The sequence below is a fragment of the Ictalurus furcatus genome, chromosome 20 (genome assembly GCF_023375685.1).
Source record: "Ictalurus furcatus strain D&B chromosome 20, Billie_1.0, whole genome shotgun sequence".
Taxonomy (NCBI): Eukaryota; Metazoa; Chordata; class Actinopteri; order Siluriformes; family Ictaluridae; genus Ictalurus; species Ictalurus furcatus.
The window spans coordinates 20,265,274-20,280,389 of record NC_071274.1 but is presented as its reverse complement, the minus strand read 5'-3'; the positions used below and the strand labels follow the sequence as shown (position 1 = coordinate 20,280,389).

Sequence of the window (15,116 nt, the reverse complement as noted above, 5' to 3'; positions counted from 1 at the left end):
AAACGTTTTCTTATAGTAGATGAGGTGCTGATTTTTTTTTTTTTCCTTGCATGTCAGATATTCCATAGATTTCCAAATACATAATGTTCTTTCAAAAAGCTCCATAATACCGTGGATTGTGATGAGGAAGATGGATAAATGTCTGGAGAGTGTATGCAGGCTGTAAGAGCTATAAAGCTGTCAAAGCTATAAAACCAGCATCGCTCCTGACAGTGATGTGTTTTAGCCTGACAGGCACCACTAATAGGCCGTAGTGAACAATTTTATAGTTGCTGCAATAAAGAACTTCCTTTTGCATCAGGGTAATAATTAAAGAGGATGCTTTGAACAAGCCGATGAGAGTAAGATGGGGTGAGAACGAGTGAGAGAGAAGAGGCTGTATTATTATATTTCTGTATTATCAGGCTTATATTCAAATATTCATGCCCTAGCCGCTGCTTGACGTGACTCATGGGACAAGCAGAGGGGCTGCTGAGTGTTAGCTGCAGGCTAATTTAAAAATCTGTCCAAATACTGCGCCTTCGCCTCTCATAAATGAATAATAATCCCAGACGTCTTCTCAGAAGTACATATAATGATGAAATATCACCTCAGGATTACAAGATGTACCACTGCTAGGATAATAATTTAAGGAATCGCAAATATGCACCGAAGCAACAAAGGGAATGAGCTCGAGTCCTGACCTCGTAGTCTAGGTCGAGATGGTCAAACTCGCCGTTGGTTCGGAAACTCTGCGTGTGCTCATCCAGGGTGAAGTTCACGCTGCGGCGGTATCTCTCGATCCGCACGGCGTGCCAATGGTCATCGTCCAGCAAGCTGCCGCTGGATACGGAGGTGTGACCCTGGATGGAGCCATACTGATTGCTACCTGGAGTGGACAGGCATCAGACGAAAATGCTAAGCATCTCAGATTTAGATCTCGGATCTAGCTCTCTAGTTTAGTCAGAGAGGATTTTTGGTTAAGGAACACTTCCATTAGCAATAACAGCATTTAAAGGTTCGCTTTATAGGTCACACAGCCATTGCGGCTAGTTGTTTACCAGTGAGCAGCTAGTTGTTGTACGTGTAGCACATTCACTACCTAGTTGTCTTACACTTAGCATGTTCACTGCCTAGTTGTTTTACACTTAGCATGTTCACTACCTAGTTGTCTTACACTTAGCATGTTCACTGCCTAGTTGTCTTACACTTAGCATGTTCACTACTTAGTTGTCTTACACTTAGCATATTCACTGCCTAGTTGTTTTACACTTAGCATGTTCACTACCTAGTTGTTTTACACTTAGCATGTTCACTACCTAGTTGTGTTACACTTAGCATATTCACTGCCTAGTTGTTTTACACTTAGCATATTCACTACCTAATTGTTTTACACTTAGCATATTCACTACCTAGTTGTTTTACACTTAGCATGTTCACTACCTAGTTGTCTTACACTTAGCATATTCACTGCCTAGTTGTTTTACACTTAGCATGTTCACTACCTAGTTGTTTTACACTTAGCATGTTCACTACCTAGTTGTCTTACACTTAGCATGTTCACTACCTAGTTGTCTTACACTTAGCATATTCACTGCCTAGTTGTTTTACACTTAGCATGTTCACTACCTAGTTGTTTTACACTTAGCATGTTCACTACCTAGTTGTTTTACACTTAGCATGTTCACTACCTAGTTGTTTTACACTTAGCATGTTCACTACCTAGTTGTTTTACACTTATTCACTACCTAGTTGTTTTTTAATTGAACTCTTCACTGGACAGCTTAGCACATTCACTAGCTAAATGTTTTCCGGTCAGTATATGCCAGTTAGTATATTCACTAGCTAAATGTTTTACACGTAGCATTTTCACTAGCTAGCTGTTTTACACGTAGCATTTTCAATTGCTAGTTGTTTTACAGTTAGCATATTCACACAGTCCAGTTAGAATATTCACTATATATACTGTAGTTGTAATTCGCCACTAACTCGTCTTAATAGCTCAGGGAACAATTTCCTAATTCTGGAGTTATGATGTTATTATATTGAAACTGCAAAAGTCCTTTTAAAGTGAAAACTACAACAACAACAACAACAAAAAAAAAAAAAACACACACACACACACACACACACATTGAAGCCCACATTCATAAATCATCCAAACTGTGCTTATGATTTTGTGTAAGCATTTTATAAACTCTAATAATGCCTCATAAAGCGCTAATAATGTGCTATAAATAATTCCTTTATAATCTATAACCGTTACTATTTTTGTAACACACGAGTCTCTATTCATTACAATACCATGTGAAGTACTAGATAATTATAAAGTAACTGTTATATTTATTAATATATTATTCTAAATGCTTTATTAATAAGTATTATTATATCATTAATATGCTGCAGTGAAAAGCTTGCCTGCATAAATTTGCCCTCAAGTGGCAAATTCTACCCACATTTGGCTGGTGGGCGGGTGTTAATTTCCAGCCCTGCTTGTACTAAAATAACACTACAGAGACGGCCAGTTCACTTTGATTCACAGTTAGCTTGGCAGGGTGTCAGGGTGAAGTATCTGTTACCCAGATTGATCTGTAGCAGCAGTTTGGCCCTGCGGAGCTCCAGCGTGAGGTAATCGCCCTGCTGTCCCTCTCCGTGGAGCAGAAGCCCGTCTCCTTTACTGGTCTTAAACCTCAACGAGATAACGTCCTTCAGGATCTTCATCTTCTTCTGTCGGAAACGGTAGGAGATTACCCCCTGTCCGTCGAAACTGATCACGTCGGCCCCTTAAACCACAGTGATCAGGAAGAGAGGTTAAAAACAGTGTACTGGAATGTTAGATTTTGACTTTGTTGACATTTTTTGGGATTTTCCCAATCATTTGTCAGCTCCCACCCATTAGGGAATAACATTTTCCTGTTATGCGACTACCAGACAAGGAGAGTGATGGCAATCACGTTTCCTCCGAGACACGTGAAGCCAGCTACCTAAATCTTTTGTATTACAGGGCACTATCGTAGTCTCGGAGTAAAGCGTGATCTACCCTCTTCCACATACATGAGCTAACAGGTGCTCATGATTGGCTAGCGTGATAGTGTGATTGGCAGTGCAATACCATCCCTCCCACCCAGACACCACGGCCAATTTTACTCTCTTGACTGTATCATCGTCGGGATTCAGACTCAGACTCGCGACCTCCTGACGATGTTGTGCCACTCAGAAGTCCAAGACTTACAACTCATTTCTCGCTACGTTAGCATTTTGCGCTACATTAGCAAAGCGCTTGCTGAAAGGACATCTATGAAATCCTGTAAGCCATACATCTCCTCCATGTCCTGCTTTAAGCGAGACCTCAGGCATTGTCTGGTGTCTTGAAGCCAGAAATTCTAAAAAGAAAAATCATAGCTCTAATAAAGCTGAGTCCGTAACCAAAAGTTGTTTTTATTACCCGATATACGTTATTCGCTTGAAATCGTTTTTTAGTTTATCGAGCCGTTTTTCTCCATATCCTGTACGCACCATTCTTTCGACATGTTTCATCATCAGTAATCATAAACCCAGACAAACCTCTGTCACCAGAATGAGATCATTTGTACAGTTTCCGAGTAAAACTAATGAGCCTCGTTTAAAACTCATTTAACATACATTAATTGGACCCTATGATCCTTGTTGTACATTTGAGGGTTATGTTGTTTATCATCCCAACTAGGCAACTGGCACGGCATGAAGTGTGAAAAAATTCAGTACTTTTTCAACAATACGTTACTGAAAACAATCCAATACTCCAACTTTCAATACAAGTCTTACCTTGCTGCATAGCGCAATAGGACTATGCGTATCTGTATATATCTGTATTTGTTTAGTGCTCCGAATTTTGGTATATGCATATATCAGATTGATCTAAACGAACAGAAATGTCTAGAAAAGTCAGTTTACAATAATGAAGAGCATAAATCTTAGCACACGAATGGGTTTATGGACGTTACTGTAGCCATCCGTGGCATAGAGAACAAGACTGGCAGTACACTCTGGATGGGAGAGATGGCATTACTGTCTCTCCCTTGTCTATCACAGCGGCACTAGCCAATCGTGGGTGTCTGTGAGCTCATGTATGTGGAAGAGGGCGGATAGCGCTTTCCTCCAAATGTGTTACGCGAACCCTGTGACGCAGCAGTTTGGAAAAATCCGCACTGGTTGGCTTTACGTGTCTCAGAGGACGCACGTGCTAGCCCTCATTTAGCTAGGTTGGTAGCTGCCATGTGATGGAGGTAGGAATTTGTAAATGGCCGAACTGAGGACAGAGAAAAAAAAACATTTTAAAGGAACTGATTGTTAAATGAGACGTAACACCTAAACCCCTGGTATATACACATTACATTTCTGGTGCCCTGTGTGAGGAGGGCCATAAACCCCTGGCTATCTGACTTCGTTTCTTTATCATATAAAACATTTGAACCCATTAAAGTTTCATTAATCTGCCTTTTCTATTAGTTTCTCTGTAGTAAATCAATAATTACTGGAATGACCCTAACCCTAACCCTAGCTAAACACTAGCTAAAAAGTCAAGCGTTAAACAAATCTTTAAAATGGACCCAAACGTTTGTACATAAAACGCCAAAGCGCACGTGACACTCACAGTACGCGCAGCCGTAGACCTCCACCCTCAGCCCGACTCGCCCTTCTGTGCTCCATTCCAAGGGAATAAAGCGCAGATATCTGGCCACGATGGCGTACTGCAGCTCATGACGCACCACTCGCTCCGAGTTCCAGTTACCTGAAAATGTCTGCGAGATAAACGAAGAGACCCATCAGACCCAAACACAACCTCCTGTTATTGCTTTCCTGTCTAAACACATCAATCATACGACGCCTCAATGCACCCGGCTTGCGGGACGACAATCCTCCGTTCTAATTTACTTCGGTTCATTAGCTGTGAGCAATTTTTTACAATTTTTTTATTTATTATCTCATAATATACAGGGTGAGTGATGAGTGCAATAAAGCCGCACTCCATTCCTGGACCCCGGAGAGAATCAATAATTTACTGTAATTAGCAATAAAGGAAGACGGGGAAAAAGGTAGGAAAGTAAAGAAAATATGCTAACGAGGAATGGCTGGAGTGTGTACTGTATATTACGATAATGGATTTTGTCTGTCGTAATAACGGTGATATTATACAGTTAACAATGGTGGTCTATACTACAGCCCTACCACTGAAGATACCACCAGTGAAAAGTATTTGCCTTAGTCTTATTCTTAGTACTTCTCAGATAGCATGTATATAAGCATATAATCCCTCTGCAATACATGTTGGGATACTGCATAATGATATTAACCCATATGTTGCCGTCCTGCCTATAAGGCTTCCAGTTAGTTGCTGTGTCGCTGTAGAGCAGCCGGTACTGTTTAGTCCAGTCGGTGCTGCTGTATCGACCCTGCGTTGCGATGGCTGTGATCTGTTTCCTGCCCCGTAGGTCCACCTGCAGCCATCGATACCTGTCAGAGTCCAGCGGAGACCAACCTCCGTTCCCTTACAGAGAGAAAGAAGAAATCGGGATACTACTCTGAACACGCGAACACTCCACTCTGTAGAATTTACTATGGGTTAACGTATGGTAAAGTACTCATTTAGCAAAAACTAATACAACTAATTTTATTATGTACGCTCGGAGTACACGATCTTAATTGATACTGAATAAGTGAATACGTTCCTTTATACGTTATTTATCATTCTTATGCGGCATTTAAATAGCCCTGAAGATATATTTTAAACCATTACAAATAATTTAGGCTGGGACTAGTATTACTAAAACAGGATATTTTACTAAACAACATCTCTACACCTTTATTAGCGATTTAAAAAAAAAAGTCAGGATCTATGAATATGCATGATATGCAAATTGGAAACACCTCCTCCTTCTCCTCCTCTGTAGCATCTGAACAAGAGACTTGCCTTCATTGTTGATGTATCAAAGCAGTAAGTAATTCTCAATACTAATCGGTTAAAAGGTGTTAACAGCAGCTCTGACATTAAGCGTACAGTCCCCTCTAAAAGTATTGGAACAGCAAGGCCAATTCTGTTGTTTTTCCCCCTGCTGTACGTTGAAGACATTACTTACAGTGCTGTGAAAAAGTACTTCTTCTGTTTTTGTGTATATCTCATACTAAACTGTTTCAGAAACTAAAACAAATCTTCTATAACAACAATAAAGGGATAAAACTTATGACGTGCCGTTATTTAATACATTAAAACCTCTAGCATTGGCAAGTTGCTGTGGTATACAATATGAGGGATAAAACGCTGTGGGATGTGCTCTTTTAGGAATATAATCAACTTAAGCATGGTAACATTTACTTGGACCACATCACGTTGTTGTTGATTGTTTCCCTATGGCATCACACACCCTGTTGTGTTTTATTTCGTAATCAGCTAGTATCGCTTCTCAACTGGCAAAAAAGTTGGGAAAAAAATGTGAACTTAATGCTGTGTAAATAAATTTGACCTTTAACCTGTAGGATGAAAAAGCAGCCACCCAAGAAAGAATGATCATTTAAAAATCATGAATTTAGACGCTAGGGTTCGAAATAAATGACACCTCAAATAAATAAAAAAACCTATAAATAATATCCGTTCCGAAAACAAAACGAATCACCTTCGCTGTGTCCTCTTGCTGCCTGTAGTGCGCTAAGTGCCATCATCTCCCCGCATCATGTCTCATCTAGCAACAAACTGTGAGTAATACCCTTCTCTAAATGTCATCCACTGGAGGTGCTAGGACAGCAGAAGTTGTGAATTCAGGACACGGCTCTAGACAGAGTGCTGATCTGAGATCAGCTGTTCTTTTCAGGATCTTAACCTGAGATGTAACGGCAAACTGATAGTACTGTTCTGAGATCAGTGCAGGGGACTTTCTTATATACAACGTTCTGTATGAAAGACACAGCAGGACGATGAGTGTGTGCATGCGTGCATGTGTGTGTGTGTGTGTGTGTGTGTGTGTGTGTGTGTGCGCGTGTGTGTGTCTCCGTACCGACTCTGCGGTTGAGTTTAGCGTAGCCGGCGCCAAAATCAGGCGCCAACACGGAAGAGCTGCTGAAGGCGCTGTAGGGGAGAGGACTTGCCAGGACCTCATCACACCGCTCTGGAGAGTGAAAGACATAGAGGGAGAGAGCGAGAGAGAGAGAACGAGAGAGAGAGAGAGAGAGCGAGAGAGAGAGAACAGTAACCATTACTTTACCGTCACTACAGCTGTATGACAATGGCCGAAATGAAAATCACAATTATGTCCCAATCGCGATTAGAGACAAAACCAGCACGATTTTAGCGCTATACAATCATAACAAACTGGAATTTGCCCATCCTTCTTTTTCGCAACATTACTCAAGCTCTATCAGATTGCATGGAAACCATTTGGTGAGCAGCAATTTTGAAGATTCTCTATCGGATTGAGGTCTGGGCTTTGACTAAGTCATCGTCAGTATGCTTAGGGTTGTTGTCTCCACCCCAGTCTCAAGTTTTTTGCAGAGTGGGACAGTCTTTCTTCTAGGACTGCCCTGTATTTCACTCCATCAATCTTGGCCTCAACCCTGACCAGTTTCCTAATCCCTGCTGTTGAAAAGCATCGCCACAACGTGATGCTACCACCATCATGATGATGCTCTCTGGTTTGGTATTATTTTATATATATATATATATATATATATATATATATATATATATATATATATATACCAGCTTTACTTTGATGACAGAGTATTAGCATTTCGAAGCTAACACGCACAGTTAGCTTATTGAATGCCGTTTTCTTAGTCGGCTGTGCTATTTAGGACTGTATACATTAATACATGAGCAAGTTAAAGTATATAAGACCATAATACTATTTCTTATGATTATGATAAAATCTCCATGGTCCTTCATCTTAGATATACAGTGCATTAAGAGCACATATTTGTTTTGTTTTTTAAATGTAAGATAGTAATATAATACAATGATACTGGTATAAAATATAGTTTGCCTTCATCAGGCATTGTGCTCATACAGTAATACCAGAAAATGATATCATTTTCTCATACACTGCTGTGGAGCATGAGCGGCCGATGCAAATCACCTACCTCTTATTTTATTTCGCTGCCATTTCAAGTGGGGAAATTCACTAGAATGAATCACATACCCTGACAAACAACAGACGAGGATTTGAATCACACAAAGTGGTCGAAGCAGCAGTGAATGCGTCATGATTTCAGAATGTGGAAGGAGAAGATAAAGGGCTAATCATCGGATTCTGTCTCAGGATTGAGTTCACTGATCGTAACATCCAGGGGAGTAAGGTCCAAAACCCGGTTCTCAACACACATACATTTTAACGTTATGTCTTACTGCACAGAATAAGCTTCAAGGCCAAGTCTGATTGGTTTTCAATCTATTCTGTGTCTATATACTGTATGTACATTATTTCAAAAGGCATATTTTGCCTTTTGATATGTTGTTGACTAGTTCAACAAACAAGACTTCATATAAAAACCATACTGAATTCTCCTTTGTTTTCACACTATCCGTTGTTACCCAGATGAGAACGGGTTCCCTTCTGAGTCTGGTTCCTCTCAAGGTTTCTTCCTCCTAACATCCCAGGGAGATTTTCCTCGCCACCGTCGCCACCGGCTCGCTCAATTGGGATTAATCCACACACTAAAAATCAGTATCCTGTGTTTATATGTTTCTGTAAAGCTGCTTTGAGACGATGACCGTTGTAAAAAGCGCTACACAAATAAAATCGAATTGAATATTTTTGTTCGTTTCTGATTGGATCACTTAACGTTGCGGTACTGCGAATGTTAAACGCAGCACAAGATTCATTCTCAGTGCCACTGAGTATAGATTATGATAAGCTTTCATTTGAATGCTGCACTAATTTACGGCAGCAAATTATTACTAACTGGATTATTACACATCAAAACGCTCACTGTGAGCCAAAGTCTTCTGTAAAGTAATAACCACGAATTTCACCTACAGCTTGAAAGGAAGAAGTAATTATTAACTAATTCCACGTCGTGAAGAAATAATGCTGAAATTGCACACATATTAGATTACAAACACAACTACAGACTTAAGCTCTCCTCAGGGGATTCGCCCAAAAACACAAACAGGAGCGATTTTGACCAACGCTGACACGAGAGAGGAGCCGGTTGTTGTTTTGACCAGTGTAAGTACACTAAACAATAAAATAAGTCGTGCTCCATCAATCTTTCCTTCAAGTCTGACTGGTTTCCAAGTCCCTACTGATGAAGAGCATCCCATGCTAACACCACCATGCTTCACTGTAGGCATGAAGTTCTCAAGGTGGTGAGCAGTGCTGGGTTTTACTTCACGTATACTTTCTACGTAAAGCACGTTGAATATCTGATCCGAGACATATCCACAATTACGTAGTGTAGTGTAGTGTAGTGTAGTTTCATTTACATATACAGTTTCAAGATCATTAAACTAAGCACATATTTATAAAAAATAAAATCTAGTTCTGCCGTCAATATAGTCACAATATTAATTCGGCTCCCTTGTATATCATTGCGTTTAAAGGTTTAGTGCATCTTAAAATAATGACAGTGTTACAGTGTTTTAGGAAAGCAGGCCTGAGTGTATTTTCAAGAATGCAGCTTGATGATGTGATCATTTAGATCGTTCATTCAGCGCGACATGAATAAGGCTACGTGACAGCTCTCTGGAACGCAGCTCTAACGCTTTCTTACGCGAAAATAGATGAACAGGTGGTCGATTTTCGACGAGTTCTAGCGTGCAACATGAGGCGATGACGATCCCTGGCTTTTTCCAGGTCCTAATGAAAAATGTTTAGATAATTACAAACACCACCGAATAAAAGCATCAAGCTCCACGATGACTGTAACGCTCCATTAGCATTTAATTATTCCACACTTCTAATGTGTATTTCCAGGCAAGATCACAAACAGTGAAAACTCTGATGAGTTTGTTTGATGGAGATGGACGAGAATGATGAAGAAAGAAAACAACAACTGTCCTTCGCTCTTAACGGCATCCTACAAACACGGAGTCCGTAACAGCAAATTAAAAGTGCACGATTTTCATCATGAGAGGAATCTTGATGAAGCTTGGCTTGTGATTTTCTCAGATTTTCTGGGTCGAAGAGAAAAAGGGTTCGCACTGTTGTATAACAGGAGTGAAAGAGGAGGACTTAAGGTTAAAATATAAAAAAATACACTTTTATTGACTCATAAAATATAACATTTTGAACAGAACTTTGTTAAAGTGGGATTTTTGTAGATGTTTTTCAAATAGCAGATCTAAAATGATGTCTTGTAAAAAAATTTTTTGGCAATTTTCCCTTAAACTCAATACGTTAATCTCATTAAAAATGCGTTTCTACCTTGTTTTTGAAAAAAATTTTAATTCACAGGCAAATCCCAGTCTCATGCAGGAAACTATAATCATTCATATTGCAATTTTTCATTTGTTGGTCTACAAAAATCAAATGGTTGTCCCAGGAAAAGCTAAACAGCTATTCCGATATCATTTTATACATTGACAGTGAATATAATGTGTTATTATCTAATATTTTCCCATTTTTTTGTATGGTTCCTCGGTTAAAGAGGCACTCATTTACAATCAGGAACTAAAATCAGTTTCTTTGTATTTCCTTGACTTCATACTTTTTCTGATTGAACTCGAGTGAAGAATTTGAAGCTGCATTTCAACCTTTAACAGAGGATTCATTTAGAGAAGGAAAGAATTTGGGGATTTTTACCACCTTTGGTTATTTGTGCTCTGATCGTTTCTATTAAATGGAATAAAACATCAATGTTTGATGGATTCCCCTCTTAAGAGCAGCGTGGCGAGTGCATCTCGTGTTTGTTTTGTCTACGCTATAGCTTGTTTTGGTCTCTGTCCTTGGTTTCTACGCCTCTGTTTTATCATTGGTTTGTTTCTCTAACGTGTGCACCTGTTCAGAGGTCAGCCCGTGCTTATTTTGGTTATTTACTTCATTCCTGTTCCACTGTGTTGGTGCAGTGTGTAGCATTGGTGCTTCAAGGTCCCCGCTTTGATCCCGAGCTCGGCCTACTGTCTGCGCGCCGTTTCTGTGTATATTCTCTGTGTGTTTCCTCCCACCTCCCAAAAAACATGCCAGTAGGTCAATTAGCTAAGATAAATTACCCATAGATCTGTGTCAATGTATGCATGCATACTACCCTGTAATGGAGTGGTATACTGTCTAGGTTGTATTCCTGCCTCACGTCCAGCGTTCCCGGAATATGACCATGATAAAGAGTTAGCGAAAGTGAGTGAGAGAGTGTTCCTTTGTCTCTTTCCGAAGTCTTGCCAAGTGTTTATGTGCATTACTGAGCCTTGTTTTCTATCCCTGCATGTTCCAGTTTTCCTAATAGTGCCTGTTTCCGTTGGTTGATTATGGATTTGTTTTATGTTGCCTGCATGTGTATTGAACCATTGCGAAGAGTTCTGGATTGCCCACAGTAAAGCCCATGCTGAGTTTCCATTCGGTTTCATCACACAGTTCATTACACCGCATGCTTTTTATTTTGGTTTTCCTACTTGTTCTTATTCTATTGAGTTTCATTTCATTGATTTTTTTCATGGATTCTTTTGTCTTGTCCTACATTTCTGAGCCACATTTTCCTTGTGCTGTCCTTATATAAATATATATATAGATTTTGAGATCTAAACCTGTTCATAATATTGTCATAAGTATTATCGTAAGTATTGTCATTCTGTATTTGTCTAATGAGCCCTGCATTACATAACGACCTTGCTATCCTGAAAGCCCTTGATAATCCAGTTGTGGGCAGGGGAAGTTTTGGGCAGGGGCAGTGGTATCTTGGCGGTTAAGGATCTCGGTTACTGATCAGAAGGTCGGGGGTTCAAGCCCCAGCACTGCCAAGCTGCCACTGTTGGGCCCTTGAGCAAGGCCCTTAACCCTCTCTGCTCCAGGGGGCGCTGTATCATGGCTGACCCTGTGCTCTGACCCCAACTTCCTCACATGCTGGGGTATGCGAAGAAAAGAATTTCACTCTGCTGTAATGTATATGTGACCAATAAAGACTCATTATCATTGTCATTATAATCCCACTGCTAAGCAAACTCAGTTGCAGCTTCCTACACCCAAACTTCAGATAAAGAAAAAACTCATTGTATTGTAATACAATTTTGAGCTGGAGAGATTAGACCGGATTATATCAATTTCGCTTCCAAACATGATCGGATTTACTGAATGAAGAGCAAAAGGCAAGTCCCTGAGTGTATCGGTTAATCTCTGTGCAAAGCGAAAGGCACTGAGAACTGTTGAACTCATATTGTTTAAACATACACTTTAAACATCAGGGAATTTCGGAATTAAATGTGTGCAAATACACACGCACACACACACTAACACACACACACAGTAGTAGTGTAATGCTCAGACAAAGTAATAAAATAACTGGGGAAATCCTCTGACAAAGCTCTGGGCCCAGGAATGGAGGAAGGTGTGATGAGATGCTGAGAAATGTGATCTTCATCTCCCACAGGCTCCAGCAGCTTTCCCTGCTCTCATACATAAGCCCAAAGTGCACTCATATCGATCAACCCTAACTGCTCAACTTTATCGCAATCCATTGTGAGGAAAATGCATACACATGCTTGTCTTTGTTTTTAGAAAATAATCACAATCTAATCATATTAAAAAGTGAATTTATACCAGATCGACGGACGTGCCATATCCAGACATCCATTTTCCATACCGCTTATCCTACACAGGGTTGCAGAGAAGCCTGGGGACACCCTGGACAGGGTGCCAACTCATTGCAGGGCCTAATCACAAACACTCACACACTATGGACAATTTAGAAACGCCAATCAGCCAACAATGCATGTCTTTGGACTGGGGGACGAAACCCGAGTACCCGGAGGAAACCCCCAAAGAACAGGGATAACAAGCAAGCTCCGCACACACAGGGTGGAGGTGAGATTCGAACCCCCAACACTGTAGGCACAAGGCCAAAATGCTAACCACTAAGCCACCATGCCCCTTTGGCATTTTCATAATAATATAAAAAATCTTTGCCTCCATTTATTATTAGTCTTACATTATGTGGAGCGTACGACATACAAGTCATACAAGTCATAGACACCTATGTATGAGCTATTACTATAGAAACAATAATGTATTAGAATAATGCACGCCTTCTGTCAACCAGTTTCGAGCATTAAACCGTGCTCTGACAGTAAAAAGAAATTAACAAAACTCTCAGGTTGACTCAAGTGAAACGCCTTTATTCCTCAATTCAGTCAGTAATAATGTCTTAATCATCATAAAGTTTTTTTTTTTTTTTGACAAGTCTCAGTATCTCAGATGAGGAAACAAACAGCTCTCTGTGGCAGCAATAAAGACAACAGAATGATCCTTGAATCTGTCTATTCTCTATATATTTACATGTAATGTTTGTAATATGTCACTTTTCAAGCTCAGATTTGCTAGGACTTTTATTTTTATCATTAGTAGCTGAAGCAATTCAGGTTCTGGGCTATAAAATAGATCAGTGGTGGTTCGGCTGAAATACTAATTAACTCTCATGAGTGACGAACGATTAAAAAATCTGGCAGATATTCTAGAATTGGCAAATTCGTGGCGCAGAGTCCTCAGCACCCCGTTTAGATCCACAGAGATATTATTGCACCTAGTGGTCAGAAATGGGAACTGCAACAAGCGCTAATAGAGGCCCATTGGGGCTGGAATCACTCTAGCCCATTGGACACGACAGTTAATGGCAGGGTTGCCAGGGTGGGCTAGTTTAAAAATATTCCGTGACCACGAGATCTTTGTTCTACGTAGGAAATCGAATAAATTCCAACAAACAACGGCAAAGTGAAGGGGCAGACAGTGTGTCTCTGCTGGTAGCTGGTGTCCATCTTTGGCTTGTAGGGAATGGACACTGGGTATAAGCATAATTTCAGCTAACTCTGAAGACCGAACCAAACACCCAACCAATCAATACACATCAGAGACAGCGCCGAGGAGAACCCGACCTGACGGGGAGAATGAGAGTGTAAGTAAAAATAAGTGAATGGTGCTTACCGAGCAACAAAACAGAACAAACAGCATTTGTAGAGCGAACAATGTGGTGAGTGACAGCTAGTAAGCTAATGCAAAAGGCAACTCAATATGTGACAGGTGCCACGTATTTCCAAAACTTTCCACTAGAAAAGTGCTTGTAGTGTATCAGTCCGTCCAGGATTTAGCGATTTAGGTCATTCTCACCTCATCCTGGTGGGCAGTATGGGTGAAAATCAGAAGATGGCTTGTAAGCAGGAACTTCTGGTTAAATCTAGCACTAGAGCTTAGAATAATCATAGAAACCAGGAGCCAGGAATTGTTGGAATAAGGACGGAGGACAATGTGCTAGTACAGTTCTTTCATTTGAGCTTGTTGTTGAAATGCATTGTATATATAATCATCTAGTTTCTAGGCATCCCAAGGAAATCCATCAGGAGTATGGTCCATTCAGCCAACCACTAAGTAAAATTGCCTCTAGGCTGACTCACTCAAACAAAAAGACATGCAATAATAAAAAGATACAAAAACGAAGAGCGCTATTGTGTACGGCATACTAGGAATAGATTAGACCTGAGTAATTGCCATCTCCTTGTGCAAGGAATGCAATTTGTATCTCACATCCAAAAGCACGATCGCAATCACGTAATGAGATCCAAAACTAGCAGGCAATCGTTAAAAAAGCACACACACACACATACAGAAACTCATACACATGTCATACAGTTTTCTTTTCTGTATTATAACCTATAATCATAAACTGCCTAATATCTCTTCGTTATCCTCACCTTTATCGCGATATGTATTAAAACGGCATCTATAGTTGTCCTTATCTAACACCTTGCACCGTTATACCTCTAAACGCAGCGAGACTGCTGAGTTGAGATTATTATAAAAATAGCCCGTGTGTCCTCTGAAGGGAACGACAGCTCAATTGGGTTCCTATTCTCAGAAGCTATTCCCAAATATAATTGTACCTCGATGTGAACAAGCAGATTTAAACAGAACATCTTGTTTCAGCGAATCCGAATACGGACCTGACTCTTGATCATCGCTATCTGAGTCGGT

General features: G+C 40.3%; 1 protein-coding gene across 1 annotated transcript in view; it reads right to left on the bottom strand.

Annotated features, from left to right (window-relative positions):
- cntnap2b (contactin associated protein 2b) overlaps positions 1–15,116 on the bottom strand; it is a 54,101-nt gene that overhangs the window by 23,955 nt on the left and 15,030 nt on the right. The window contains exons 2-6 of the mRNA XM_053651152.1: positions 7,008–7,118; positions 5,313–5,506; positions 4,613–4,760; positions 2,559–2,762; positions 684–868 (exon numbers count right to left, since the gene is read on the bottom strand). Coding sequence (XP_053507127.1) covers positions 684–868; positions 2,559–2,762; positions 4,613–4,760; positions 5,313–5,506; positions 7,008–7,118 — 842 coding nt within the window. The remainder of the gene's footprint in view (positions 1–683; positions 869–2,558; positions 2,763–4,612; positions 4,761–5,312; positions 5,507–7,007; positions 7,119–15,116) is intronic.